This window comes from Botrytis fragariae, assembly GCF_013461495.1.
Source record: "Botrytis fragariae strain BVB16 chromosome Unknown tig00000045, whole genome shotgun sequence".
Lineage (NCBI taxonomy): Eukaryota > Fungi > Ascomycota > Leotiomycetes > Helotiales > Sclerotiniaceae > Botrytis > Botrytis fragariae.
In genome coordinates this window covers 717056-744346 of record NW_023500991.1, presented here as the reverse complement: position 1 = coordinate 744346, position 27291 = coordinate 717056, and the positions used below count along the sequence as shown (strand labels likewise).

Sequence of the window (27291 nt, the reverse complement as noted above, 5' to 3'; positions counted from 1 at the left end):
ATTATGGTCTTTCAAAGATACTTTTGCAACTGAGATCTAAGAGTTCCTCAATTGCTGCTTTACCTGGAAGTTCGAATGAACAGAAGAGTAAGAGAGACGAGGGATGGTCAGAGGGATGGAAAGAATATTCTGATTTTTGATGTGTGGTGGGAGCTCCCGTAGTGGGGTTCAACATTTCCCATCGGGGGCTCTGGGCCCGGTACTAATGCTAATTTTGATTAGCTCATGAGAAATCATTGCTGTAGACCCAATTTTCTATAGAACAGCTGTCTTGGTATCTCAATATCGTAGGTGAAGATGTCGTTGATGAGACGTGAAGCTTCTTGGAGTTTGTATCAGAGCGAGTCTTTTTTCAAAAAAGCGTCAACTCATGGATATCTAGTATTTTTGTTTGCATCATGTACAAAGTCCTCATTAAAATTACTTATCTGACCAATACCACATACTCGGGTCTATCTACACATCCACTTCTATTGAAGTTAAAGGGTTTGAAGCTTCAATGTGGAATTTTATTCCACAGCCCCGTTCTGGACAATCGCTAACCTCCCTGCCAATTCCCAAAAATTACATTTGTAAATCCCTAAAAAAAATGTCTTTGTTGCTCTCAACATTACTAACATGAGTATCGATACACTTTCATTAAGCCCAAACCAGTTTCTTCACCTGATGTCCCAACACATCGAATAGTCCCGTGCTTTTCTTGGCCTCGGCCAAACTAATGATGGTACCCTCCTCTACAATGTCCTTTCTCTCCTCTCCGGCCTCTCTTATACTTCCAATCTCAACCATTCTTCTAATCTCTCCACAGACACTCTTCACTTGCTCGGCCTCACTAACTCCTTCATCTGATACCGCAGATCTGGAGGGCAGAGCCTTGAATGCGAGAACCTTCACAGCATCTTTAGGTTCCGCTATACTTTGATTTTGTAGACCTGATATTAGGTTTGCAAACCCAGCGGCAATTGGGGCAACGACAGAGTTGGTAGTAGATGTGGATGTGGACGTGGATGTCTTGTCTTCAAGAGAAAGTTTCGAAGAAGGAAATTCCGTAGCCATAGATCTCGTGTTGACACGAATAATATCGTTTGAGCCGGCTTTATAAGTGATTACAAAGCCCACATTCCTCTTCTCATCTGCCTGGGCTTGTGACAAAGTACTCGTGATGTATGTTCCTAACTTGATACCAGTCACCTGGTTTAAGTCCACTCTCACGAAAGATGATACTTTCTCGATATTCCAATCAAAGTGGCACATATACAATGCCGCATCTGTCAATAGGAGGACGGATTCCTCAAAAGGACTGGATTTGATGGTATTTGGTACTTGCGGAGTGAGAAATGTCCATCCTCCAATAAATTCTTCACGATCGTCAGCAACGACGAGTTTCTGAGAAACGTCGATGGCTTGTTGCCTCATTTTTTGCATCGAAACGCCAGGATCACCACTCATCATGTTCGCCTCGAAATCTTCGAACACAAGATAGCTTACATTTCCTAGCAAGAAATCAATGGCGGCTTGACTGAAGTAGTCATTCACAATACTAAAAATCAATTAGTATCTGAAGTTTTTAGTTCAAAAGATTGACGTACCCGCTATAAAATCTGGAGATAGAAAGCCCCATATCTGTGATAGCTCCCTTGTAATCCCGCTTTCTGGTACGAGTAAAGTCACCCTTCAATGCTGCTGTAGAGGCATATTGCTTAGAAATGGCGTCACCGTTGTCGGCCCACAAAGTATTAAACCATTGCTGTGTTTGATCGACTTGTAGAGTGATATCTAGTCCCTCATTCTTTAACTGTATTTCAAGGGCTCGCTTTGCTACTGCACTTTGAACAACATTTGTTCGATCCAGACAATCCATACAGTTAGTCCTTAAAACGCCATTCTGTTTCGATACAAGTTTCCCATCGACTTCTACAGTGTTTGAGAACGAGTCAAGCTTCTTGCCCAGTATTTCCATGAGCAGGCTGACATTCTCAAATTTCATGCCTTTGCAAATAGCATGGAAATCAAACCATTCAAATCCAATGGATTTTTTAAGCTCGCTAGCTCGGGAAACGTTAAGAAGAGTCATCAATTTCTCGTACTCTCCGCCAACTATTGCCTCGTTTCCATGTTTCTCCACCAAGGAAGCCACTTGAATAGCCCCGTAGCGATCACTTATATTATCAAAATGCTTCTTGAAAGCTTCATAATTTGTTTCGGTAGAGTGGTGAACTTGAGGCACAGGCTTAAAAGAGTAAGGTGACTGGGAGAAGAAGATGGGAATGCTGCCACGTATCTGGACGAACGAATATATCTTACTTGAAGGACCCCAAACAGAATCCGATAAGATTTGCTCTGTTTCCACGCCATTGGCGGTATTGCCGTCCTCATCCACACCCCGGCGTAAATATCTAAGCCCGGCACGTTTAACTGACCTTCTAGATATTAATGTCAATAGATATGACTTTTCTGTACCAGCACGTGCTGTGAAAATTTGTTCATCTGAACTACTTGTTGTAATATCCTTCATCTCCATGGAAGTCTTCCCGGTGTCTGAACCTACAACAAGGTTTGGTGGATTGCTATCCATCGAAAATGCACGCTGTCCTACAAAGCCCTGCATAAGAGGCAAGGCAAAAGAAGACTGGCCAGCATCAATAAATGGTAACACAAGATGTCGATTCCAGAAGAAGAGTGGATCAACTTCCTTATGCAATGGTAATTCAGAGTTTGTATTCCTCTTATTTGCCAAACTTCTTGTGATATCGTGGTCGTAAGAGAAATAATAACTCCTAGAGGCTCCAAACAATATCTGTGATGTTCGTAGTAATTTTGGCAGCATGCTCTCCGCAATGTCGCTAATATCTTCAGGAGTTTCGATCTCCTCAGTGACCTTGCCCTTATCGGGAATTGGGATATCAGGTTTCCCTCCAGTGGCTTCCGAAATTGTAGCTGATACACCTGTGGCCTTGGCATCTTGCTCTACTGTAGAATACGGCTCAACGCTCATTCCCAAGTTCTTTTTCTGGTCCACAGCCCATCCTTTCTTCGAGAACCATTTTTGTGCAAATCTTCCATATCCCCCCTTCTTCGAGATCACATCCTCAGCCACGCTGCTCGTTCTTTTGTGTGCTTCTACTGCTGTATCGTCCTCCACTTCATCGCTAACGACATCATCTTCGCTATCACTCTCGTCCAAGCCATGCTGCCCCTCAGTAGTACTCTTCAATAACCCCGCTTTTGTACTATCAATCGAGATCTCTGCCTCGTTCTTGGAGCTTAATGGGGTTAACGCCACTTCAGTAATAACATATATAGGTTTCCCTTGTACTTGTGCGACTTGCTCTCTTTTCGTAATCGATATCAGGAAGGAGGTTTTGGAAACCGTCAAGAGACCTAGACATGATTAGACATGTACACCACGCTCAATATCGCGAGCACATACCGACAATACCAAATGCCTCGAAGCTTTTAGCAGGCGACCCTCCACATCCTGCGAATCACTCAATACTTGCCCGATATGCTTATCTTTGTATGTGATCTTCGTTGCGGGGGCGGGGCGTTGGCCTTTTGGCGCTGTTGGTTGCAAAACCAACCCATCGATGGCGGCAAAGATAAGAAGTTTGCGAACGAGGCCAGGCATACTGGCAGTGTCTATATAATTATCATCGAGGTCATATGAGGAAGGATGTGGGTGGATCTTTAGAGAGTGGAATTAAAGTTTGGAGAATGAAGGATCAATTGGTAGTTTTAGCTCACAGGATCAACACTACCGGATTAGGGATGTCTCAATTTACCATGGCAAGCACTTGGTTGTTAATCATTCATCACTTCAACCATGAATTTTTGAGAATGTTAATAGAATAACAATAAATATGTACTTATCAAATAGTCCTGGTGGCTATTTGATTGCCAACCCTGAATCAGAAGTTTGGAAGATGGTTATTAGGGTTACGTGAAGGTAAAGGGCTCACCGGGGACAATCTCATGGTTTCCTGATGAAGAAGAAGAAGAAGAAGAAGAAGAAGAAGAAGAAGAAGTCAGTCGACACGGAAAATTGATTAGCCAAAAGAATCATTATTTCAATCTTCACCAAGCCCAAGAACTATTTGTTTATCAACGTGAATGGGAGCCTTATCTAGTGAATGTCTTTTCGAATATAATCAGTCATTTTTGAATCGCAAATAAATTCTGGGGTACCTATGCATATATGGCGCTAGTCTGAAATTTCTCAAGCGAAGAGAATCTCGCACCGCAGAAGATTTCTTCTCAACTGAGCAAACTGATCGATAACATATAACACTTCGTATTACGCAAAAGAAAAATAACTTTGAACATCACCTCTCATCATGGGTAAAAACGGAAAATTCGGCAAAGACTATGGAAAAGTGGTTGGTAAAGACCTTCCTGGACGACCCGGATGGAAAGGTCCAGGATTCACAAAAAAAGCCGAACAAAAACCAAGAAAAGCAAACCAAGAAGAGGAGAAAGATCTACCTAAAGAATCTCTTCTTCCTGTGAAGTTGCAACAGCTCTTGTTGAATGTTTTCAGAGACGCATATTCAGGTGTTATCGATTCTGATAATTTTCAACAGCTTTTGCAGGACGTCAAAGGAGCTTTATATGATAGAGATTTCAGTCGTGCATTCGGAAACGACGAATATCTCGATGTTTATTCTGCAAGATGGTCACCCAGCAGGTCATTATGTTATGCTTCAATTCTTTTGGACCTTCAAGATCATTTTGGAGAAATACTGCCACGTGATAAGAGCGCTCAAATGAAAGTTGACTCTGAGGCCACGACCGACGCTGCTCCATCCACGACTCCTTCTAAGTCAACGACACGAGTTATATCCATCGGTGGGGGCGCAGCCGAAGTTGTTGCATTCGGAGGCTTCTTAAAGCATGAATTTCAAACTTCAGGCATCGAAAAGACTTCACAAACCGCGGATGATGCAATGGCTTCCCTTACATTATCTGATGCAAATGATAGTATCGAACTACTACTTGTCGATACAGCATCCTGGGCAAATGTTGTCAAAAAACTTCACACTGGTATCACAACTCCGCCACCAATATCCAAGTATGCAAGCGCATCTGCTAAAGAAGCAAACTCAGCTCTTGTTAAGCCTGAAGATTTCACTACAAAATTTCTGGAACATGATGTATTAGCAATGAGTCAAGCTGAGCTTGGTAATCTGTCTGGCAAAAAGCCCGTTCTTGTTACGCTATTCTTTACCCTGAATGAGTTATACACGGCATCAATTAGCAAAACGACAGCTTTCTTACTCAACATAACATCAGTTCTTCCCAAAGGGTCCCTACTTCTAGTTGTGGATAGTCCAGGGTCATATTCAGAAACCACAGTCGGTACAGAAGAGAAGAAGTATCCAATGAAGTTTTTACTTGACCATTTTCTGATTGAGACACAAAAGTCAAGGGGAAAAGAGAGCGTTCCTGACTGGGTTAAAGTCCACTCCGAGGACTCTCAGTGGTTTAGACTACCTGAAACTCTCCGATATCCAATTCCTTTGGAGAATATGCGATACCAGGTACACCTTTACCGTCGTTCATAAGCAGGGTGGTTTCAATAGCAGCGATCACAATTGAGAAGATGAGTTTTGAAAGTCATAATCATAATTCGTTATCCATACATACGATCGTCAAGGTAATCACAATATGCCAATCCCATCCTATTGGCTAACACCGACTAAACATCAAAGGTACCAATGCGGTACTACTCTCATGACCAAAAAACCCTCTGGACTTCTTTGGTGAAGAACAAGAGGCCCCTAGTTGCAAAGGCTTAGGCCAGGCAGTCAATACCCGTTCTTTTTTATCTTGAGTCTTGCAGAACTCTTTGCCAAGCTGCTTTAGCACAGCTTCTCTTGCCTTCTTCAAAGCCATTATCCTCTTATCAGGATCATCAATCAATTCCTGTTGAGCATCCTCCTTTTCAAAGTTACGCTGAACGCCTTGTATGTTGGGATCAAAAGTCATTGGGTGCAATAACTCTACTGGATGCGAAGCTATCGGTATTGGAGCCGAAATCTTTAGTTTTACCTCTTTACCAGAATCATCTTCATTTTTCTTCTCATTCTCATTTTCCTTTTGCCTATGCTTGCGTCTCCGTCTGCGATGATGCGACCTCTTTCTCTTAAGCTTTGTGCCAGTTATCGACGACCCCTTCATACCAGGCAATGTTACCCCAGACAAAGTATCAATAACCTCTGGTGCCTCTTCAATATCATACAACTCACTACCACTCTGATATTGCAAACTATCAACATCAGATCCGCTCGGTTGAGACAACCATTCATCACTGCTTCGACAATTTCTCGACGTCAATGGTGCCAATGCTCGTTCCCAAGTGCCACCATTTATCAACCTGGTATTTTCAAAATCGAATTCTTTCACCGTGTGTCGATGTTCATAAACGAAATCCGCTACTTGCTGCTCCGACATCGTGGCATTCCTCACTTGCATATATCGCAATTTAGGAAATACAATTGGTGGTCTTGGAGGAGCAGCTGGTAATGGTGACATCGGGGACGTCACTTCTCCAAATAACTTGGTCGTCTCTTTTGGGGGCGCAAATAATGGATCACTAGATAGAGAATATGGACAAGGACCTTTCCCTCCATGCCACCCAAAACTCACTTTTTCCAAATTTGGCGCAAAGTTCCGAATGTAATCATCCAAAATTTTCAAATGATCGCGACCAGGCAGTAAACTCTGGAAATCCCATGAATCCATCGTGATGCTGAGTTTCCTGATTTGTCTCCATCGTCGTCCTGCAGATGGTGTACACCCAAATCCAGGCATATGACGCAGGTATTGCAGTCCAGATGGATGGGTGTGGATGGACAGTTTCTCCAACTTTAATACCGGTGCCCGCTCAATGGCAATGCGCAGGCTTATAAGTGCATAATCGACAACATCCCTTCTATACCTCTGCGAAGGATCTTGATCTGGACATGAGATTGTCAGGTGGCGCAGGTTGGGTAGATGAGATAGCGCTTTAATGAATGTGGGGATATTGGTCGCGGCATGGAAGAGAGGTGGATATTGTTGCGTTAATATTTCGCCTAGCTCAGGACATCCGTACTTAGGGCGTCGATTACTAGGCCGTTCGTTGTGAGAAGCCATGCTGGTATGTGGTGTATACAGAAAGTTGATCTCCTGACCAGTGATAGGGTTCAAGAGAGGAGGAAGAAATGTAGCATTGGAGTGAGGCATGTAGAATATCAGGTGTTGGATATATTTTCCGATCCGAGAGAGAGCTTCTAGACGAGAAGGTCGAGTGAGTGAGATGGAAGTGAAGGTTATACGGGTTCGGGTGAAGATCTCGCTGGTTGTTAGACCGCAGATTTCAGTAGATACAAGGCGGAGGGAACATTGGGAGGAGGTATCTAAGTGGGCGAGAATATTGGTGATGATATTTTGGGATCGCCAGAGGCGGTTGATTGTTGGGTTGGTGGTGGCCATAACTTGCGCATATCGCTTGGGAAAGGGAATGGAGGGAGTATGAAGTCGAGTCCTGCTTGATATTGATAGATGAATATCGTCGTTGATGAAATTTGGAAGCGGGATACAAATGAGGAGTAAAAGATTTGAAAAGATCAATTGAGATTGAGAGGTCGAAGTGAGCTGAATGTAGATTCCAAATGAATGAATAAACAAATCTCGATCCACTACTCGCCACTCAACGATATAATATAATCTCACTCAATCACCAAAAACCCTCGTCGTCATCAAAAGCAATCGATTGAGTGTGTAACCTCAAATCGCAATTCAACTGGAACAAACACAAAAGTTACGAAAGAAAAACAAAAAAACAACCTCAGTCCCTCCCCTTTCTTTATAATATATATCCCATCCTCCACAAACTCCCAGCATTTTCCTTCCCCTCCTCCCAATCTCGAAATGCCGCACGCCAAAAAAAAAAAACGATTCCTCGCATCGAATCTTCCCTTTCTCTTCCCTCTTCCCGTCTCTCAATCGAACTAACCTCTGACTCACACTTGCTCGTCCGACACACAGGGTATGCAAGCAAGCAAATCCATTCCGCACTATGATTTACCGAACGCCTCCCTCCCCGGGATTCGAAAAAGCCAACTCCACTCCCGAACGCTAAACGCGAAATGCTCGCGAAAAAAACCACGAGGAGAGAGCGCGATAGCCGCGTTGAGTGGATGCTGGTGTGCATATGCTCATGCGGTTGGAACCTTGGAATCCTATATCTACCGTTTTACAGGCATGCTTGTGTAGTCTAGTGTAATGTAGTGTAGTGTAGTGTGATTTATAAGTTATGAGTGGTAGAAGAGGAGGAGACAGGGATTGGAGTGAGTATCCGGATACCATGTTTATTTTGTGTGTGTATGGATGGATGTATGGATGTATGGATGTATGGCAATATGACTGGATAGTCCGCATACAAACACAGAATCGATTCGCCAGCATTAGATCTTGGCGGAGAATTGTTAACCATAAGTTTAGTGCAGGGGAAGGAAGGGAAAGAGGGGTAAGGATGTATGTATGTATGTAGTATTATTAGTGGTATGTAGTGTACTCGCATGCATATAGCGTATATGTATGTTTCAAGAACGATAATTGGAAGCGAGAGAACAGGATATAGATACGGTGCCGTTTTGAAAGTTGCAAGTGGAAAGTTGGGAGGTGAAACTTCTTTTTCGTCGTGGAGAAAGGTCGAGTGGATGGTTAGGTAGGTGTTACTCATACTCATTTTTATTCTGCTAGTCTATTCTGCTAGTCTAGTCCAGTCTAATCTCTAATCTCTAATCTACTTTCTCTAAAGCAACGAACGAGGAAACGAAACCTCAGAATGAATGGGTGGGCGGGTGGTAAGCTCGTAGGTAAAGTAAGGTTACTTACGGGTGGCGAGCGAACGATAATTAGACGAGTTGCGAGTTGCGAGTTGCAAATGCAAAGATGAAGGGGTTACTCATCTTCAATACCTTACCCAGGTGCTTTGTGCACCTTCCCTCTTCCTCTCCCTCCCTGTATCTATCTTCCCCAGTCCCAGAACAACCCAAACAAACAACGCGTGCGATAACCTTGCGATAAACGCGAAAGAAAGCAACGCGCTTGTTTGGAAATAATTGGTTATTATGTTATGCCATACTACCACCATGCCATGTTGTGCTATACTATACTATATCAATATAATATTTAGTTCTATCCCGATTCAACTCGACCGTTTGGATAAGATAGATGGTCGGGTGCTCATGATCAATTTCCTTTCCTTCAGGTCTACTCCCCCCGGACTCCGGAGTTCATAATAGGTAACAGATAGTATTACGATCTAATACCTCTGAATTCAATTTCGCGAATTGTCGATTCGACTTCAAGGGATTGATATATACCTAGATACCTACCTATCATATGCGCAAAATTACTCGCGTTTTATTCCTACGAGTCTCTTGTTTATATTCATATTCATTTCTATTTTCTTTGCGACACGCTTTCTTTCTCACTCGCTTATCGTGTACATATTCATCACACGTTTAGACATTCACGCGCTCTTTCATTCAAGAGTTCGCGAGGCGAAAAACACACGAGATGACATGCGATTATTTGCATCTACGTTAATTTCTCTTCGCGTCTTGCTAACGTGCCAATGTGATCGCCTGCCTCCTATTCCACTCATCCACTTTTCAACCATTCCACCACAATCAATCTCCCTCCTATCATTTCTGAAATTCCATTCAGATCAAAATATCTAACTCCTTCTGTACCCCATCCATTCATGCACCCCTTGAACCACTATGCCGATCCTTCACATCTTATCATCTTTCATTATTCTGCCATGCATGCCACTTTTGAACTTGCCAACTCCAGATGTTCAATCATTTTCACCATCCATTCACTCGTCCATCCACTCTTCCATCTATCGGACTTGTACCGTCTTCATCTGTTTCGAAAATACAAAGTTTCAGATAAGGAAAAGTAAGCCCAATCAAAAAACCCCGCCAGTGAACTTTGATTATATCGTCTCGTTTCCTGGTCTTTCAATTCGCCCAAACGCCATTATGCAATATCTTTTAATCAGTACTTTTTGTACCTACAACCAATAATTTCCCCTTGAAAATACAATTTTGAAGGACTTGGGTGAATAAAGAAAATTCGTGTCATTCCAATCGCGCGATAAGTATTAAAATGCTTTTTTCGTGTACAATAAGCTGGGTATCCTGAAGAAGAGAAAAAAAAGAAGAAAAAAAAATCGGAAATTAAACGCGCTCTATCTGCTGTGTTGTGTTGTAACGTGGTCATGTTGAGGTTAAAGGTGAGGGAGGTGAAGGAGTCCCATTCATTTTAATGAGGTCAGCATCAGAATTTGATGCTGGACTGGATGTTAAAGTGGATGTATTTTTGTGTTGTTTTTTCGACGCTCGCCCTTTTTCTGGTGTGCTTTTTCGAGTTACGGAGGAGTCTTCTATCTCTTCTGGGATAGTGGCGAATTTCTTGAGGACTTGCTTGAGAGCTGGCCGTCGAATAGGTTTACTGGGACAGATTAGTCTTCCGATTGTAATGAGAATAAGTAAACGGAGAACAAACCTTAGGAAATGATCCATTCCGGACTCATAGCATTCTTTAACATTACTCTCTTCGGCAAAAGCGGTTAGTGCTACAATAGGCGCAGAGTAACCCATTTCTCTAATTAATCTCGTACTTTGCAGTCCATCCAGATTTGGCATTTGAATATCCATAAAGATCAAGTTGAAGAACTTGCCCTCTTCCATACTTTGCTTTACCATGTCGTATGCCTCCTGGCCGTCCTTGGCAACAACTACATCGTATACGTCTTCAAGTTTAAGCATGCGAAGAACCACCTCTTGATTAACAAGATTGTCCTCGGCAACCAGAACTCGAATTTTCTTATCCCCTACTTTCTCCTTGGCAGCGCGATCGAGTGCGGCGAGTTGTGATTTCGCATTATCCTCGCTGGGTGGAGGTGTAGGGGATGATGTAAAAAATGGCTGTCGAAGTCCCACCAATCGAGGTTGGGTATCCATTGAATAGCCTGCACCGCTATTACCTTTTCCAGGGGATCCTACAGCAGCCGTGGCATCAATGGAACCCTGTGGAGTATGACGTTCAAGTTCTGATTGCGAAACCATGCTCGCGGGCCGAGAACCAATAACATCAGAACTAGATGTGCTTGGTGCTCGCTCCTTGACGAACTTCAATGGCAACTGTACATTGAATGTGGAACCTTCTCCAAGTGTACTAACGAGAGAGATAGAACCTCCCATAAGGCCTGCTAACTGGGAACAAATACTTAATCCCAACCCGGTTCCTCCATATTTTCTATTCAACCCCAGATCAGCCTGTACGAAAGGCTCGAAGACTCGCTCCTGTAGATGCTCGGGAATACCAGGTCCGGTATCCTCAACCTCTATTGAAAACCATAGAGTCCTAGCATTGTTTGGTGGTGGAGTTGCCGATCTCTCATTTAATTGGACACGAGCTCTTGGATCCATAGGGTTGATTACTAGTGCAGTACCAGCTTGCTTGGTATTCGAAGCTGTCCTTGAGATTTGGCCCGATGCATGCGTTGAAGTATGCCCTGAAGCATTTGATCCAGAGCCAGTGCGGGTTCTAACATTTCTCCTGTGGGAGCTCTGCTTCGATCCCATGGAATTTCGGCTAGTGACGCCATCAAATTGTTGATCCAATTCGCCCATACATCTAATTCTGACTTCTACTTTTCCTCCTGGTGGTGTGAATTTGAGACTGTTGCTGACTAGATTGATTATGATTTGGAGAATTCTGTGCTGATCACCCCACAGACACATGTCTTTCAATCTACCGATACCATTAGGTCCTAGTGCTGGTAGAGGCTTTCCGGTCGGTTTCTCTAGTTGAGTTCCATCTGTACTTTCAGTGCCCAAGAAGTGAACTCCAAAAGTAATACCCCCTTCGTCCACTTGCTTTCGGAATATGTTCTTGATCTGCTCCTTCACATCAGACAGCCGGAACTCTTTCTCTTCTAAATGCAGTTGCTGGCCAATCTGGTTCTTGCTGAAAGTCAAAAGATCATTCAATAAGTTCAACAAAAGGTCGCCAGATTTGTAAACCGTCTTTAATGAGCGTTTAATGCTTGGCAAATCATCCTCGCCCATGCATACAGCACACATTCCCAGAATCCCGTTCAATGGAGTTTTCAATTCATGCGATATGTTTGCAATGAATAACGTTTTGCTCTCATTTGCCGCCTCCGCTGCCTTTTTAGAATGTTCAAGTTGTTCCGTACGTTCGGCAACTTTGGATTCGAGACTCGTGTATTGCAGCAGCAATTCGTCGCTCATTTCATTGAATTTCGAAGTTAAATCCGTGAGTTCGTCTTCAATCCAATGTCTTCGATCAGGTACCCTTCCAGGAATTTTAAAATCTCTTCGTTTATCGGCCTCTGATTTTTCTGCTCTTGACACACGACGCCCCGAATGTGTCAATTTTCTCAGTCGGACCAAAAATCCCGTTTTCTTGTACCCGCTTGAATCGCCCTCGCCAACCTCTTCATCGCCATATAATTCATCGTCTATACTTTGACGCGGAGTGTAACCCGGTGGCTGAATGGATTGCTTCGTGGCATCTCTCAGTCTTCTGATCGGTCGAACACTGTAATGAGCCATCGGTATAACCTTGTCGTTGTTAGCAATTTTGAGTGAACAAAGTACATCTGTTTCGCCAAGAAAGACACAAATCAAGAGGCATTGAATGTGTGCCCAATAATCCGAACCAACAGACTAGATGCAAGCTTTGCAGTTCCGATTGAATCCAACATCTAAAAGAATACCAAAACGCAATTGAAATCAAGACTGAACAGCCTTTCGATACCGGGCTGAAGTCCGGACTGTCTATGGGAAACCACAGCGAGAGAAGAAAAATTATAAAGAACTTACCACAAGAAGGATCAACCCAAATGTACCAAAAACGCATGCAAGTAAGATATTCCTAAGCTTGATAATGGGTTCCCAAGCTTCAGAATGAGCTTGTTCTACTATCAAAAGCCAATCAACCAGTGCACTTTGTGGTCTTGCCCAGCCTACCGACACCTTTACTCCTTGCTCGTTTGTGGTTGTGATATAGCTACTGGCATTATTGACTTTCGGATTCTGCTGTCCGAACCCGTGAAGAACGGCCGGATATTGACCTTCGCTAAAATTCGAGCTTCCATATTGAGTTAAATTTGCATTGTAGGCGGAATGTCTATCAGATTGTCCTTCAAGAGAATATGGGGGGAAAACGTATTTGACACTTGCTTTTGTCAAATTATGAAGGTCGGGTTTGTAAGTTGCTGTCGCCGGTCTCGACATGTACGAGAACTGGTTCTCTCGTCGATTGGTTCCCACGACCAAAACTATTCCTGTATTATCCAAGCCTTCCCGAGAATAAATAACATCAATTAGCGAAGTCGCAGCTGCTACCACAGTCATATAACCTAGAACGTAATCGGGATTCGAATTCTCGACAATCGGTAAGGTCAGTGATACTAAAGCATAGGTGCTATTGATCTGTAACGGCCCGAGGAGAAGAGCAGCACTTTTATTCAGTGGGTAATCGGCAAATGCGTATACCTGTGTAAGATTCGTTCCTGGAGCATTTGGGTCGGGATCTGTGGTTGGGACATAAGAGATATTGGGATACAAAGCCCCTGGATATCCCTGATCAGCATCGCCTAGGAAAGCGGGCTGATTTAATGAGTTATTGTAGGGAAGTTGTATATCTGCAACACCTCCAAGCGATTAGTATGAGTTATATCTGTGAGAGAAGATGACCTACCGGATGCATTAGCTGTGACATTCAATATGCCATTGACCGAACCCGTCTGATTCCGCGAAAATATGATTACTTGAAGCAATGCAGATAGACCACCAGAAGCCAAAGCGCTTTGTACATCTTCTCTTGCTTCATTCCACTCGGGTACTCCACTGTAAAAGTCGCGAATGGCCTCCTGGATGAGGATCCTAGTGACAATGGTCGAACATGTGGCCTGGATTAGGAGTAGATCGGAAGCCACTGAAGCGGCTTTGAGTGATGCAGTAAGACTAAGTGCATTTTCTTTAACGTCGACTGTAAAACTATAATTGTTGAACCAAGTAGCGAGAGCAAGCACAATCAATGGAACAAGAGCAGCCACCAGGACAACCAGGCCAAGTTGCAGCCTGATACCAATCCTCATCTCCAGACCGTTATGCGTTTGGTCGTCGACGATGGGTCAGGGAAACTGCCTTGTTAATTTACGCCAAATCCGGCCTCGCAATGGAATGATTGGCTTCACTCCCAAACAATTCCCTCGATAGTATGTATAGTTTTCGACTTGTACAATTTCAATGTGATTTCTTTGCGATGTTTCGAATTCATCAGGAGTATTGTATGGACCAAGGAAGTTGTCGAATTATTTTCCGAAGGTTGCCGCGCAAGCCTAGTAGCTTGAGCTCTTCCTTCAAGAACTCCAAGAACTGGTCCACCCCGCGTTGGTGTTCAAGTTGTTAATATTTTGGTCAATGTATGCGTCGCATATTCAAGACATATGCATCAATATGTAAAGGATCGATTTTGCAGAGAATTCGAAAAGGAAAGGTGGTGGTCGATTGATGGTAAGGTTTACAAAAGATGGTTGTGGTGGTGGTGAGCGATTACCAAAACGCTATCACGAAAGAAAAGATGTGGTGAGAAGTGAGAAGTCAGACGTGAGAAGTGTGGATTGGAGATTGGAGATTGGAGGATTAGAGAAAGAGAATTGCTTCTAGAGTTTGCAAGTGAACAACGGTGGACCAGGATTATTTATGATTTGGTACTCCCCGAACCCCACAAATAGGAAGACGAAAGTTAAATAAACGATTTAGATTCTCGAGACTCCAGATTGATGGGATTGTGATTATCTATTATGGAAATAGATGTGAATATGGACATAGACGTAAATATGGATGTGAATATGGATATAAACATAAATATAGATATAAACATAAATGTAAATATAAACAGCTTATAGAAGAGTTCTTGGTACACACTTTTGCGGATGAGCAATTCGATTTTAGACTGCTGTCCATTCATCAAGAAGGAGATGAATGTCATAAATAAAAGGATACATTACATGCATTATTTATTATATTATTACGTTATTTATGCACATTACATACCCACGGCTAAAATTCACAATTGTCAGTCTAGACTTACGAGGTATCAATATTTCAATCTAATGTATACTAGGGAGGGACGGGAGGATGGAATTGACAAGTATAAACGGTTGATTGTGGCACTGTCCGTCTTTTGTCTTGATAGGTAGCTAGGTAGTAGTAGACAGGCGAAACAAGTATCTAACACTTTAGTAACTGGGCATATCATCCAAAATATCAAGCGTTAAGACATGTGTAGAAATTACCATGACAAGGGGTATTAGCCATTCCAGGGTTGGCATAGACATAGACATGGACTTATTTCCTCCATCGGAATCGCTCCCCAGAAACCTAATCATCTATCGGGACGAGGACATTCATAAAATTCCACAGTGTTTGAAGCTACATCGTACCACCAGTACATATCACTCTTTCGACAACACATCGTACCAACAATCTCGTATCTCTACCGAGCACAAGCACTGTACACACATACGCACACACACACACACAGACACACACATACACCACCACCCACCACACCATCAGCCACACCCTCCAAGCAAAAGAAAAAAAAACCCGCAATCCTAGTCCAACACCAGCGTGGTAAGTTGTACCGGAGCCTCAAGAACTCTCCTCATTGGTCCCACGATGAAAATCATCTCAATCAAAGACAAAAACGGTTCTTTCATCCGCGACTATGCCATATTGGGTCACACCTCCATCAACTAATCAACTGATATATGGAAAAAAGCATCCAGATATCCAATCCACCCTCCTTGCTTACGGAGCGGAGGGAATACTTCTTCAAATCCGAATTGGTTTTCGCCTCCTTCCCCTGGGTCTTGTGAAGCACAAGATGTAGGTATATGTGTAATGCGTTTTGTGATTTTCGTATCGTATCTTGCACAACTAAGGTTAGGCAGGTACCAGTATATAGTTTTTAGCTGCGATGTAAAATCGGTACCTACCTAGTCAAAGGTCGGTAGTTATGTATCTACTGTATCAAAAATCCAGTTTCACATCACCAATCATGTGATGATCGATCTCAAAATAACAAGATCCCGAGACCGAGACCGAGATCATCCTAAGAGAGTGAACGGACCGAAGAGATACTTTCGTTTGTGAATCATGAATCATGGGGAGGGTCTCTAACCTTGCATACCTAGACAGATAGAATGAGTGCGTACCTAGGTAATTTCCAGACCCGAGGACAATGATTCTCTACCAGATGAGATGTCTAGAACATGGAACATGAAGTACTGTACAAAGTATAGAATAAATCAGATTTACATAGCAATATCATCAATTCGGAATATACATACACACATACATACATATCCAACGCATAGCTATACATACCCAAGTACACATAACAAAGCCCAGAAACCTATACAATCTACCCACCCAACCGAACCAATTCTCCTCCCTCGATATCACTCACCAAACAGAAAGCTTCAATTTCCAACCTCCAACCCCCAGCCAGCTAACCCGCTCAGTATGTTCACCAAAATCAAATAATTCCCACACAGTATCAGTATCCCATATCCCAAACCTTACCAATCTCGATTCTCAAGTCGAGGAAGGAACACCCAAGTACCTACCTATACCTAGATACAAAAAGCAATCATCTTGCAATGAATACATACATCAATACTGTATACCTAGATTTAGATAAACTACCTATATAATTAGATACACAATATATTGCATCTATGTATTAAATTTCATACACACAGATATCTATGCATCCTCATTTATTCATCCATGCCAGAATCAAAATCAGTAAACATCTCACTTGAGAATCAAGTCTGCCCTAGGAAAATCTTCATATATCCATCCATATAGATTGGATTTGCAAATGTATATACTAGATATATATGCACTAGATATGATGCTCAAATTACATTTGAAACCACCTAAATATATATTATTTATCTAGACACTGAATCTACATAGTATACAATATATGATGTACAGAAAGCTGAGAGCAGAAAACTGAAGGAAAAAAAAGAATATGTATATATATACTTATTCTATATCATCAAATGTTCATTTCTCTACGGATATATAATATGAAAATACAATACAATACAATACAATACAATACAATACAATACCATACCATACCATACCATACCATACCATACCATACCATACCATACCATACCATACCATACCATCCCATCCCATACCATACCATACCATCCCATCCCATATAAGAAACCCAACTTCATCTCATATTCATCTCAACCCCCAAAACTATTTATAAATACGCACGCACGCACACATAGCGAATCGAGGTTTTTGCATATTGGTGACATACTGATTTGATCACGAGTATGGAAAATTCATCAAGCGGATACCGTGGCAGCGAATGTCAAAAACTTGCGCTTCGATGATGCTAACGTGATATAGTGATTACATTGTGCTTTTGTGAGTAGTGGTGAAGAAATGTCTTGCGGGTTCCGGGTTCCGGGTTCTGGGGTGTACTCTTTCCTTGAAAAAAGGGGGGGATGGTAATTCTAATTCTACAATGAGTGATGATTTCCCTACGATTTTATTTTCAGATGGGAAAGGAGAAATCACGAGGTAGGATATGTAGATAATTTTGAGCCCCTCAAGACATATAACTTTCCACCTCCAAAATCCCACATCTCGCTTCCAAACTCCTCCTCACAACCCATGATCCACAATCTGCATCTCAACCCCCCTCTCCACCACCCCCGGCCCCGCCATCTCCATCTCAAACTCCAGATCCGGTTGCATCTCCGCATACAACGCATTCTTCTCACTCGCCATCTTGAAATTATACGCCGCCTCCTCATCCTCAATCACATACACTCCCTTCTTCAGCTCTCCATTCGCATCGCGAGTTCCTCCCACCGCCGCTTCGACTTTCAATTGGATGTCGCAGCCGCGATCTAAGAGCGCGAACAGGAATCCTGCTTCATCGACCGTGGATCCGGTGCTTAATAAGCCGTGGTTGAGGAGAATGGCTACTTTGTTGTGGGGACCGAGGGCACGCGCAATGTTGGCGCCTTCTTCAGAGGCAAAGACGATGCCACCGTAGGAGGCGTAGACGGCGATGCTGTTGTGGAGGTTGCAGATGTCTTGGTTGAGCATATCGAGGGGTCGACCGAAGACGGACCTTGGTATTGTTAAGACTTGTATTTGGGAAAGTTCTGCACAAAAGACTTACCATGCTCGACCAGCATTCGTATGTGCATGACAGATAGCATGGACGTCAGGACGCGCTTTATGAATTGCAGAATGGATCAAAAATCCAGCGGCATTTGCAGGACGAGACTATGATTGAGTTAATGACAAAATCTCTCCATGTTTGTATCCACAATTTGCAAATGGGAATTCGTACTCGATTTCCTCCTACAACTTTTCCACTGTCTAGATCTAAACACATCATATCACCAGCAGTCATCAGACCGAAATGTCGACCGAGGGGGTTCATCCAGATGTAGTTCTCAAATTCTGGGTCTCGGACGGAAATATGTCCTGCCATTCCTTCGGTGAAACCGCGACGAGAAAAGTCTCGGAAGACGGCCGCCATGTGGATGAGGATGTGACGACGGTGAGCAGCATGGCTGGGAAAGGTTGGAATGCCTTGGAATGTTGTTAATGAATGAGCGAGTGAAGTTGAAGAAGAAAAACAGAGTAGAGCTTTTGTAAGCGAAGATGGATATGCATGATTATCTTCGTATATTCCGCATACTCAAGCTCAGACAGAAATCAACCATCCAACATAATACTTCCATCTCGCACTTGCAAAACAGGATCACGCAGTAACGCCCATACCTTCTACCCCCTTCATCATCTAGCTTCACAGTCCTCCAAACTCATCTCAACAATACAAGACACTCGACTTCCACACCCACTGCTCCCCCGCTCCATCAAAATCCCAACACATAAACAAATCAACATATCTCACCAGACATAACCACACCCCCATGACTAATCGCTTCCAAAGGGGTTAAATCCTCTCCACCATGAACATGTTCGACTTTCTCATCCTTTACGATTGAGGCATCCTCCCCTGTTTTCTTCTGAACAGGAACATGTGATTCAGTCGCTGAAGGTGCCATAATTCCCAGCCTATGATTCTCGATTCTATCTTATCAGGAGATAATCTCAAGATGGCGTATAAAACAGGTGATCAATCCTCGTAGTAGAGAAGCAGATGTAGCACTCTTCAAACCTCAATCTCAACTTCAGATTTCAGATTGCGAATATCAAGCCGATTGCGGAGTTTCTAGATGTGTCAATATATACTCTTCCACACACACCAGCCAATTCGAGCATACAATAGAGGTACAGTAAATACCACACAAATGTGGATTTAGATAGCGAATTGATGGATCGACCTGTTCGAATAGATTACCTAAAGGATACTATCTCAGCTATCGACGTGTATGGCGATAGTGGGATGGCTTGAGATAAGACGACGATAGTAATGGTATTGAATCTTAAGCCTTGATAAGAATCACGTATGCAATCGAAGTTGAATGTGATTGATTGAGAAGATAAAATAGTGCTTCCGTAGTTATCCCAAGACGCGATGCTTAGATATCGCTCGTTTGATAGAGGTGGATGTGAGACAATTGTGGACTCGGTGGGGTTGCTAATTGCGGGGTAAAAGTGGTGAAGTGTGAGAGGAGGTGTTGATATGAGAATGGGGTGAAACTTCTTTGTTTGTTTCTTGTTAAGAATGATTTTATTATATTCTAATGTGAAATACTCGCTGAATACCCATTATTTATATTCTGACTGGTCCACACCCATTCAAATACACTCTTCTAAATGGCCTCGAGAACTTTCAGCACCCCACCTCGCATCATGAAGAGAATGGAAATAATTTCCATATTCCACATTACACATAGCTAGAATCAAAGTCACTCACTCGAACACAGTCAAATTTTTGAGGTATCGGTATTGAATTAAACAAAGTCGCCAATATCTAATCCCCTCTAATCCTCAACCGTTGCGCCCCTTTCCTATGCCCATACCACAACGCCTTAGTCTTCTATCAACACTACCTAACACCCAACCAAAACGCCCACATCTCCCATCAACATCACCTATCACCCAGCCGAGAGACCCCAACGCCCCTATTTTCAACCATAACGCCTATCCCTTTACCCTCAAGTGAAAATCCCATAACCCCCCTACCCCAAATTAAGTATTGTACATCAAATATCATACATCAAACAACGATAGAACCTACGAGATAATACTCGCTTCCCTCACTCCCCGTCCCCGAGAGAATCCTGTCGCTGTCCAGCCTACAAGTGATACCCTAACGCCTCCTCACCACGCCCCCGACTTACCCCTCTCTAATCTGTAGTTGCTACCGAGTATTGTAACCGAGTATGATGAGTAACATACAGAAATATCACCACCAACACTCAATACTCTTGAGACATGTACAGATCCCAATCTTTACCCCTGCAAGTACCTTATTCAAATGATACCGAATTCCGGGGACTAGTCAATTGGACGAGAGAGTGCGATTTGCCCGAGCATATCGAAACACTGCTCTTCGGATACCACTCCCTAACCCCTCTGCCGAAACGCCATTGATAAAGCAGTCGATAACGATGTTGAATGTGTCGTTGATGCCGTCGAGAATTCCGTCGAGAACACCACCACGGACGTATTTCCACAAGTCATCGGCTTACCTCTCTCAACCCATTGCCCTGCGAGGATCAGATATTGCAAAATCCGTGTCAACCATGAAACTCGTATTATGAAGACGAGCCCATATGAGAGAGTGCGACATGTAGCTACAATCCATATAGCCCGTAAGAGACCCCTGTATAGAAACTCCACCAAAAACGCCTTTCCACAAACCGCCAGACAGAAAAACACCAGAACCCATACCAAAACGCCCTTCCCTCCCAAATCCGACTTACCTCTCTCTAACCCGCGAGTTGCAGATCCCAACCCATTACCCCTGCAAGCATCATGCATGACATATTAACATGTCAGTTACGATGCCCGTATTCCGGGGATTAGTTGATCAGACGAGAGAGTGCGGAGTGTTGATTTCACTTGAACGCCTACACTCAAACCCCCAGTAGCCACCCCTAAAATTAGCATTTCACATTCCCAAATACTTCATGTCAAAACACAAAGCTTTTTTTAAATGGTTTTTATTTATGAACATCCCCTTTTTTTGTGATTTTCTTCATCTGTTTTCCACTTGTTTTTGGTATGAGTCCCCCTGAAACGATTGCTCATGCATACTTTTTATGTTTTTTTCCCCGGCTTTGTTGATTTTTTTCGATTTTTTCCTTTTCGATCCCCATAGACGTACTTTCTTTTCCTCTCGGTGTTGATGGTTTTTATAGTTGAGTTTTCATCGTTTTCCCCCATTTTTTCCCATTTTCAGTCCCATGATGGACGTACTTTCTTCCCATTAATAATTATATTTCGAACCGCAACGCCCCCAATACTCAAGCCCCGTGGCGAGTATCCCCCAAACTCCAATGGCATTTCTCAAATTGATCTGATCGTGTCGTAAAACACTCGCATCGATTTGTCTCGATACTCGCGGACCACTCCAAAGATCTGAACATATAGCACCACGGATTCCATAATCCGTCGCTAATTATCATCCGATCTTTGACGAGAGAAACTGCAACCCAAAACCCAAGTCCCCGTTTGAACTTTTGTATACCACAAATCACTGCCGTATCGCTGTTATTACTTGCGAGAAACGGCGGGATACCCGGAACTCCCCCCCTCCCCCCCCAAATCCAAAAAAAGCCGAGATTAATTATCCTCCCATGATTAGATTATAATAATAACGTATGTATCTTTGATCCTTTTCCCAAAACTCCAGTAAAAATTTCAAACCCCCAGACTCCTTACCCTTGTCTCAACCATGACGATTAAAGACAGCCCTCCCGCAATGTAAACATTATTACGAGAAGGTTAGGAAGGTAGTACTTACAAGGCCATGGCGACGGCAGCGACGGCAGCGAGAGCTACAGCGGCGCTGGCACCGTTGGCAGAAGCAGCACCTTGAAAGGTGACTGGGCCGCTAGTAGTGGAGCCATTAGATGAGGTTGTACCTGATCCAGCGGAGCCGGCAGAGCCAGTTTGACCAGCTCCGGCTTGACCAGTTCCAGTTTGACCTGGTTGACCAGCTTGACCTGCCTGACCAGCTTGACCAGATTGACCTGCCTGACCAGATTGACCAGCTTCACCGGCTTGACCAGATTGACCAGCTTGACCAGATTGACCTGCCTGACCAGCTTGACCAGCTTCACCGGCTTGACCGGCTTGACCAGCTTCACCGGCTTGACCGGCTTGACCAGATTGACCGGCTTGAGTCTGACCAGCTTGACCAGCCGTAGCAACGACGGTTCCATTGGAGACACGAGCTGAGGTAAGTACAACAGCTGGGACAGTAGCAGCAGTGGTAGTTCCGTTCTTGAAGATAGGAACACCAACGGAGACGACACCTGGAACTATAGAGGAAGCAGGTCCTGTTGTGATTTTGGCAATAGTGGTTTTGACAGTTGAAGAAACAGGGACCATTGTGGTCTTGGCAGTTGAGGACACAGGGACTGCTGTGGTCTTGACAGTTGAGGAAGCGGGCCAGTTGTGAATCTAACAGATGTGGTCGCGATAGAGGAAGCGTGACCTGTTGTCTTGGAGATGACTGGCCCAACTGGAGTCACAGTAGGTGGTGTGTCGACCTTGTTGATGATGGTGCAGCCAGTTGGGCAAGCACTAATGGTGACCCACCCTGGTTGTGTTACAGTAACCACGGAGTTCTGGTGAGTGATGGTGGTAGGTGCGGTCAAGTAGGTGGCGTACGCGTTAACAACTTGAGTAATGTATGAAGCATTACCTTGGTTAACGAGGACGTTACCACCGTTGTTGGTGTTGCCTGATCAGGTTAGATTATTCACCGTTTGATAGACCCTTTTGGGGAAACTTCAAGAAATGACGACATACCTTGAAGGATAGCAATGTTGCTATCAGCGCCTGCAGCAGCACCGGCGCCGTTACCGTGAGCACCTGCGGCACCTTGAGCTACGATGTTACCTTGTCCACTGACTTGACCATTAACTTGGCCATTCTGTGAGTTTTGTGCGGTAGCAACTCCGCAGAATGCGAGAATAGCAGCTGCCTGGGTTAAGTTGAGCTTCATCGTGACCAAGTGTTTCTTGTGGAGGGAAGTAGGTGTTGTGAAGAGAAGGAGGTGTTGTGAATTAGAAACGATTGACTGCCCGAATAAGCAAAAAGATTTCAACTTTTTGAAGGGGGAATCGATATTTAAGCAAATTCATCATACCATGGAGTTTAGCCTTTCGAGCCAACGTCATAGTGATGATACCATATTCCAACAATGGTGGCATGAACAGCTACAGATACTATTGATAAGAATTACTAGTAGCTCATGGACTATGCGCCAGGGAATGTTAGCTATTGAAACTTGGAAGCTCGACCAAAGTGCAGCCATACTAGAGCAGATCAAAGACGTAAGAGATCAAGTGAGAATGTAATTGGTCATGATCGTGCAACGATCAGGGGTTGGTCTGGAGAAATCTAGGAAGTGACGTCCACTCGGGTCAAACTTGCAGTAGTCCATCGGGAGTTGTCAAAGTCGATCGCTCCAAATCATCAATCAATCTAGTTTCTTGACATTCGTAATGGTTGTATTGGCCAATGGTATCAAGCGGGATCTAGTTGACCTTGGATGTCAACACTTTAGAATGTGGGAAGAGTCATCGAGGAAGATCAAGGTAAAGCTAAGTAGGAGCATTAAGTGCTTAGGGGTGAAAACTCTTCAAAGAAATCCACTTGGCTCTTGAAGCCAATTCTAACAATCAAACGACATGGGTAAGTGGAGTTTCATTAGTGATTGCCATTCACCAACAATCGGAAACTGGCATGCCATTTGATGAATGCCATGCAAGGTTATAGTTCCATTCCAACACCGCGGATTCTGTCTTAGAAGCTTCATCTTCAATTCAAATTTTGGTTATAGAAAACATTCTTCCCTCTATGAAGTTGTTCTATTTGTCAATATAGATATCTGGTCTAACTCCAGGAAGAGCAAATGGTTGATGATGGGTAATGAACTGTGAGATGAAAACACGATCCCCAAAGATATCGGAGTCATGTCCGGCGTATATTCGAGGGTATTCAAGAATATGATAGATCCCAAGTTTAGACCGACATCATCGGAAACTCACCGGATGCATCTTCAACAATTGGCATCTTTGAATTAGCTCGTTCAAAAAACAAAGAGGTTGGGGAGAAGTTGAAGATATTCCCGACAAGGTTGATTTAGGACGAAATGTTTCTTAGCGTCCTCGGTAGTTCATGGGACTTGAGTTATTAACCGCCTAAAGTTTCCTTCCTGACTTAGCCATCGGAAATAGGAAATAGATGAGGTTAGCATCAGTTCAAGAGATTCTTATTCCTGATGAAAGTATATGAAGTATATAAAGTATATAAAGTATATAAAGTATATAAAGTATATAAAGTATATAAAGTATATAAAGTATACAAAGTATATAAAGTATACAAAGTGTATACATATTGATGTAAATATTGATAAACCTTACTGACGTAGAGCTTAGAGAAGAGAGTGAACTAGCAAGCCCCTCACGAGTGATGGATACTGCCGACACAGCAATAACCTTGGAAGATGTTTTGAATTCTCCATTCAAACGTAATTGACTATAGCCAGTACTAGTATTGTCTCGACATCCACGATCATGATAACGGTATCAGAACCAGCTGGTCACCATGACTTAGAGTTTGCTCGCGGGGTTTAGTGCGAAGATCCCCAGAGACTAGGAGGATGTCTGTGGGTTTGTTCAACGCATTAAACTTTGCTCTTGCAACGGTTTCCTTTGGGGGAAAACTTGAATTGTTAGTCGTTCAAATTCTTGGCTTACATAGGTAGTACTCATCAAAATTCATGACACACTCCCGTATACTAATGTTTTCGATTGGCTCAGCGAGGAACGTCATGGAAATCATATGTATCAAGACTTGGATCATTCCGGAGATTTCGCTTCCTGTAAAGTTCAACGGGGGACCGGCAAAATTACATGCTACTAGGTACTTACTACCAAGTACCCAGGCAGGAAGGGATTTGAACTTTGATTCCGTGTCTTCCGTAAGGGAAATGTGTCTGAGAAAAACACCGAATTTGAACAACTTCAAAGTTTCGATTTTGGAAGGAAAATAGAAAAGCCATTGCATTTAATCAAGGTCATCAATACCAATAGCCATAGGACTTGTTATGGAAAACACCGTCCCCATTATCAAATGCCAATGGCTCATCAGGGTAAATCTCCCTGTTAAATATCAATGGGTTTTATGAAGGAAAACAGCGTCACCTTTACCAATGACTGCTCATCGAGGGAAAATACATTCATCACGAAAGGGAAAAAGGAGAAGAAGATAAAAAGATCAAATCCGTATTAGAACAATTTTAGAAGATAGCCAAGAATTGTAAATGTACCTAAACTCCATCCCTATTTCTAGATACAGTTCACCGGGTCCGGGATTCTTTTGTGTTAACCAGTGTATTCTCATCATGACCTGAAATGAAAAAAAGTGAAGCCTCAAGATATCGTACAAACAAACGCCTAATTGGATGCAATCATGTACTTCGATGTACTTTCAAATATCATATCGTATCATCTGTAATTGTCCTCCGGCGCCGAGAATAGACCAACTCTAGTTCGGTGGCTCTGAAAAAGACATATCAATATAATATTCCAACATCCAACATCCAATATCTCAAATATGAAATATCAAGTGGAAATTTTGGTTGAGAGAAACTTACGTAAGGCAATTTTGGTATCACAACTCCGAGAACGGCGAGAAAGTTGATGATAAAGTAAGTGAGGTCGTAATGAGTGTAATGAGTACTAATTAGGAACAAAACGATTGGGACACTCATGAGAAATTTCTTTGCAGGCGTGTATTGAGCTCCATTATCAATTTGTTCCCACATGTTCAAATTGTCGTAGGCTCCAGCGTTGAACTCAAATGGTACACCACGGACCCAATGAAACATCAGAAACGAACCAAACATATATGATATATTTGTTAATGTCCAAGATGTCTCTTGGGAAACACCAGGGATTATATCAAAAAGAATCTTGAGGCATGCGATTAGAACCAGATGTATTGTCCAGGCACCTATTGAATGAAGTAATTAGCATTGGGAACTCAATATACTTCATATCCCACGTGGAAATCATGTCAAAAGATATGCTCCAATTGCTACCTCGCACACAACCGAATCCAGGAATTTCTGACCTTTTGCGTTCACCCAGTTGGCATTAAGATTGGGTAATGCCGCTTGATCACTCATATGCTCAATTGTCTCCGGTGGCTCCTGATATAGCAAACTGCTCGACCGCCTCCTTCGTCCAACCTTTTGCTCACTCATTGTTCGATATGGACCACTGGGACGAGGTGGATTTGAACTCGCGTCGTAAGAGACTGTGCGAGGGAGGAGGAGTGGGGAAGACAGCTTGGCGGTGGTTGCGGAAGGAATTTTGAAGGTTAAGAAACGCCTCCGAGAGAGCGTCTTGTCGTAATGTTAAGATGTATATTCGAATTTGGAGAAGGGATATGAAAGATGTGATGGCGGCTGTCGAAGGCTTCTAGCTATAATTACAACGTCAGCGATGAGCTCATTGGATGTTTCATGTAATTTAGTGCAGTAAGCAACGTGAGAAATGCGGATCTCCGAAAGAATTGAGGTAACGACTCAGGTGTGCATGAATTTGGAGAAAGTTTAGGGGCTTACTTCTGAGAACCTGATTGCGAGGCAGTTCAAATATTGATGAAACGAGAGACTGTAGATAGAAGAATACGAAAACGGTTGAGATTCGATTCGAATTGAATTTGCCAATAATCGGAAGGTCTAAACAGAACTTTAAAGAGAAGCTGGAGCTTGTGAAAGTGTAGGGGACCTAGTGCTTGAGGCGGGAGGCGTAACGAGGGAGGAGAAAGGAGAAATGAAGATGGAAAACGAATCAACAGAGACGACGGCTTAAGTTGCTGTATAGAATGGAAGATGTAGAGATATGTGGTGGATGATGAGAATGGGGGGGCGAATGGGAGGGGGGGGGAGTTCTGGTGATATTCTTGTATGGTG

The 27291-nt window shown here is 43.2% G+C and overlaps 8 protein-coding genes across 8 annotated transcripts; 2 read left to right on the top strand and 6 right to left on the bottom strand.

The window, feature by feature from the left end:
• Positions 1 to 639: 639 nt before the first annotated feature.
• Bfra_003422 (uncharacterized protein) lies at positions 640 to 3628 on the bottom strand (the record flags this gene model as incomplete). The annotated part of the gene is made up of 4 exons (XM_037333828.1): positions 640 to 1540; positions 1590 to 3381; positions 3431 to 3446; positions 3497 to 3628. 4 exons carry the CDS (start codon positions 3626 to 3628, stop codon positions 640 to 642), a joined length of 2841 nt encoding a protein of 946 aa, XP_037193915.1.
• Positions 3629 to 4334: 706 nt separating this feature from the next.
• Positions 4335 to 5561, top strand: Bfra_003421 (uncharacterized protein; the record flags this gene model as incomplete). The annotated part of the gene is made up of 1 exon (XM_037333827.1): positions 4335 to 5561. One exon carries the CDS (start codon positions 4335 to 4337, stop codon positions 5559 to 5561), a length of 1227 nt encoding a protein of 408 aa, XP_037193914.1.
• A 124-nt stretch (positions 5562 to 5685) lies between these two features.
• On the bottom strand, positions 5686 to 7473 carry Bfra_003420 (uncharacterized protein; the record flags this gene model as incomplete). The annotated part of the gene is made up of 1 exon (XM_037333826.1): positions 5686 to 7473. One exon carries the CDS (start codon positions 7471 to 7473, stop codon positions 5686 to 5688), a length of 1788 nt encoding a protein of 595 aa, XP_037193913.1.
• Positions 7474 to 10274: 2801 nt separating this feature from the next.
• On the bottom strand, positions 10275 to 14191 carry Bfra_003419 (putative hsp90-like protein; the record flags this gene model as incomplete). Its single annotated transcript, XM_037333825.1, has 4 exons — positions 10275 to 10509; positions 10564 to 12650; positions 12912 to 13744; positions 13792 to 14191. The coding sequence occupies 4 exons, from the start codon at positions 14189 to 14191 to the stop codon at positions 10275 to 10277; spliced, it is 3555 nt and encodes a 1184-aa protein (XP_037193912.1).
• Positions 14192 to 17804: 3613 nt separating this feature from the next.
• On the bottom strand, positions 17805 to 19228 carry Bfra_003418 (putative class ii aldolase protein; the record flags this gene model as incomplete). Its single annotated transcript, XM_037333824.1, has 4 exons — positions 17805 to 18279; positions 18331 to 18437; positions 18505 to 18749; positions 19075 to 19228. The coding sequence occupies 4 exons, from the start codon at positions 19226 to 19228 to the stop codon at positions 17805 to 17807; spliced, it is 981 nt and encodes a 326-aa protein (XP_037193911.1).
• A 2866-nt stretch (positions 19229 to 22094) lies between these two features.
• On the bottom strand, positions 22095 to 23307 carry Bfra_003417ia (uncharacterized protein; the record flags this gene model as incomplete). Its single annotated transcript, XM_037333823.1, has 3 exons — positions 22095 to 22760; positions 22832 to 23043; positions 23112 to 23307. 3 exons carry the CDS (start codon positions 23305 to 23307, stop codon positions 22095 to 22097), a joined length of 1074 nt encoding a protein of 357 aa, XP_037193910.1.
• Positions 23308 to 23809: 502 nt separating this feature from the next.
• On the top strand, positions 23810 to 24470 carry Bfra_003416 (uncharacterized protein; the record flags this gene model as incomplete). Its single annotated transcript, XM_037333822.1, is given in 4 exon segments — positions 23810 to 23912; positions 23927 to 23999; positions 24148 to 24243; positions 24392 to 24470. 4 exon segments carry the CDS (start codon positions 23810 to 23812, stop codon positions 24468 to 24470), a joined length of 351 nt encoding a protein of 116 aa, XP_037193909.1.
• Positions 24471 to 25816: 1346 nt separating this feature from the next.
• Positions 25817 to 26577, bottom strand: Bfra_003415 (putative unfolded protein response protein; the record flags this gene model as incomplete). The annotated part of the gene is made up of 3 exons (XM_037333821.1): positions 25817 to 25870; positions 25966 to 26324; positions 26445 to 26577. The coding sequence occupies 3 exons, from the start codon at positions 26575 to 26577 to the stop codon at positions 25817 to 25819; spliced, it is 546 nt and encodes a 181-aa protein (XP_037193908.1).
• Positions 26578 to 27291: the final 714 nt, after the last annotated feature.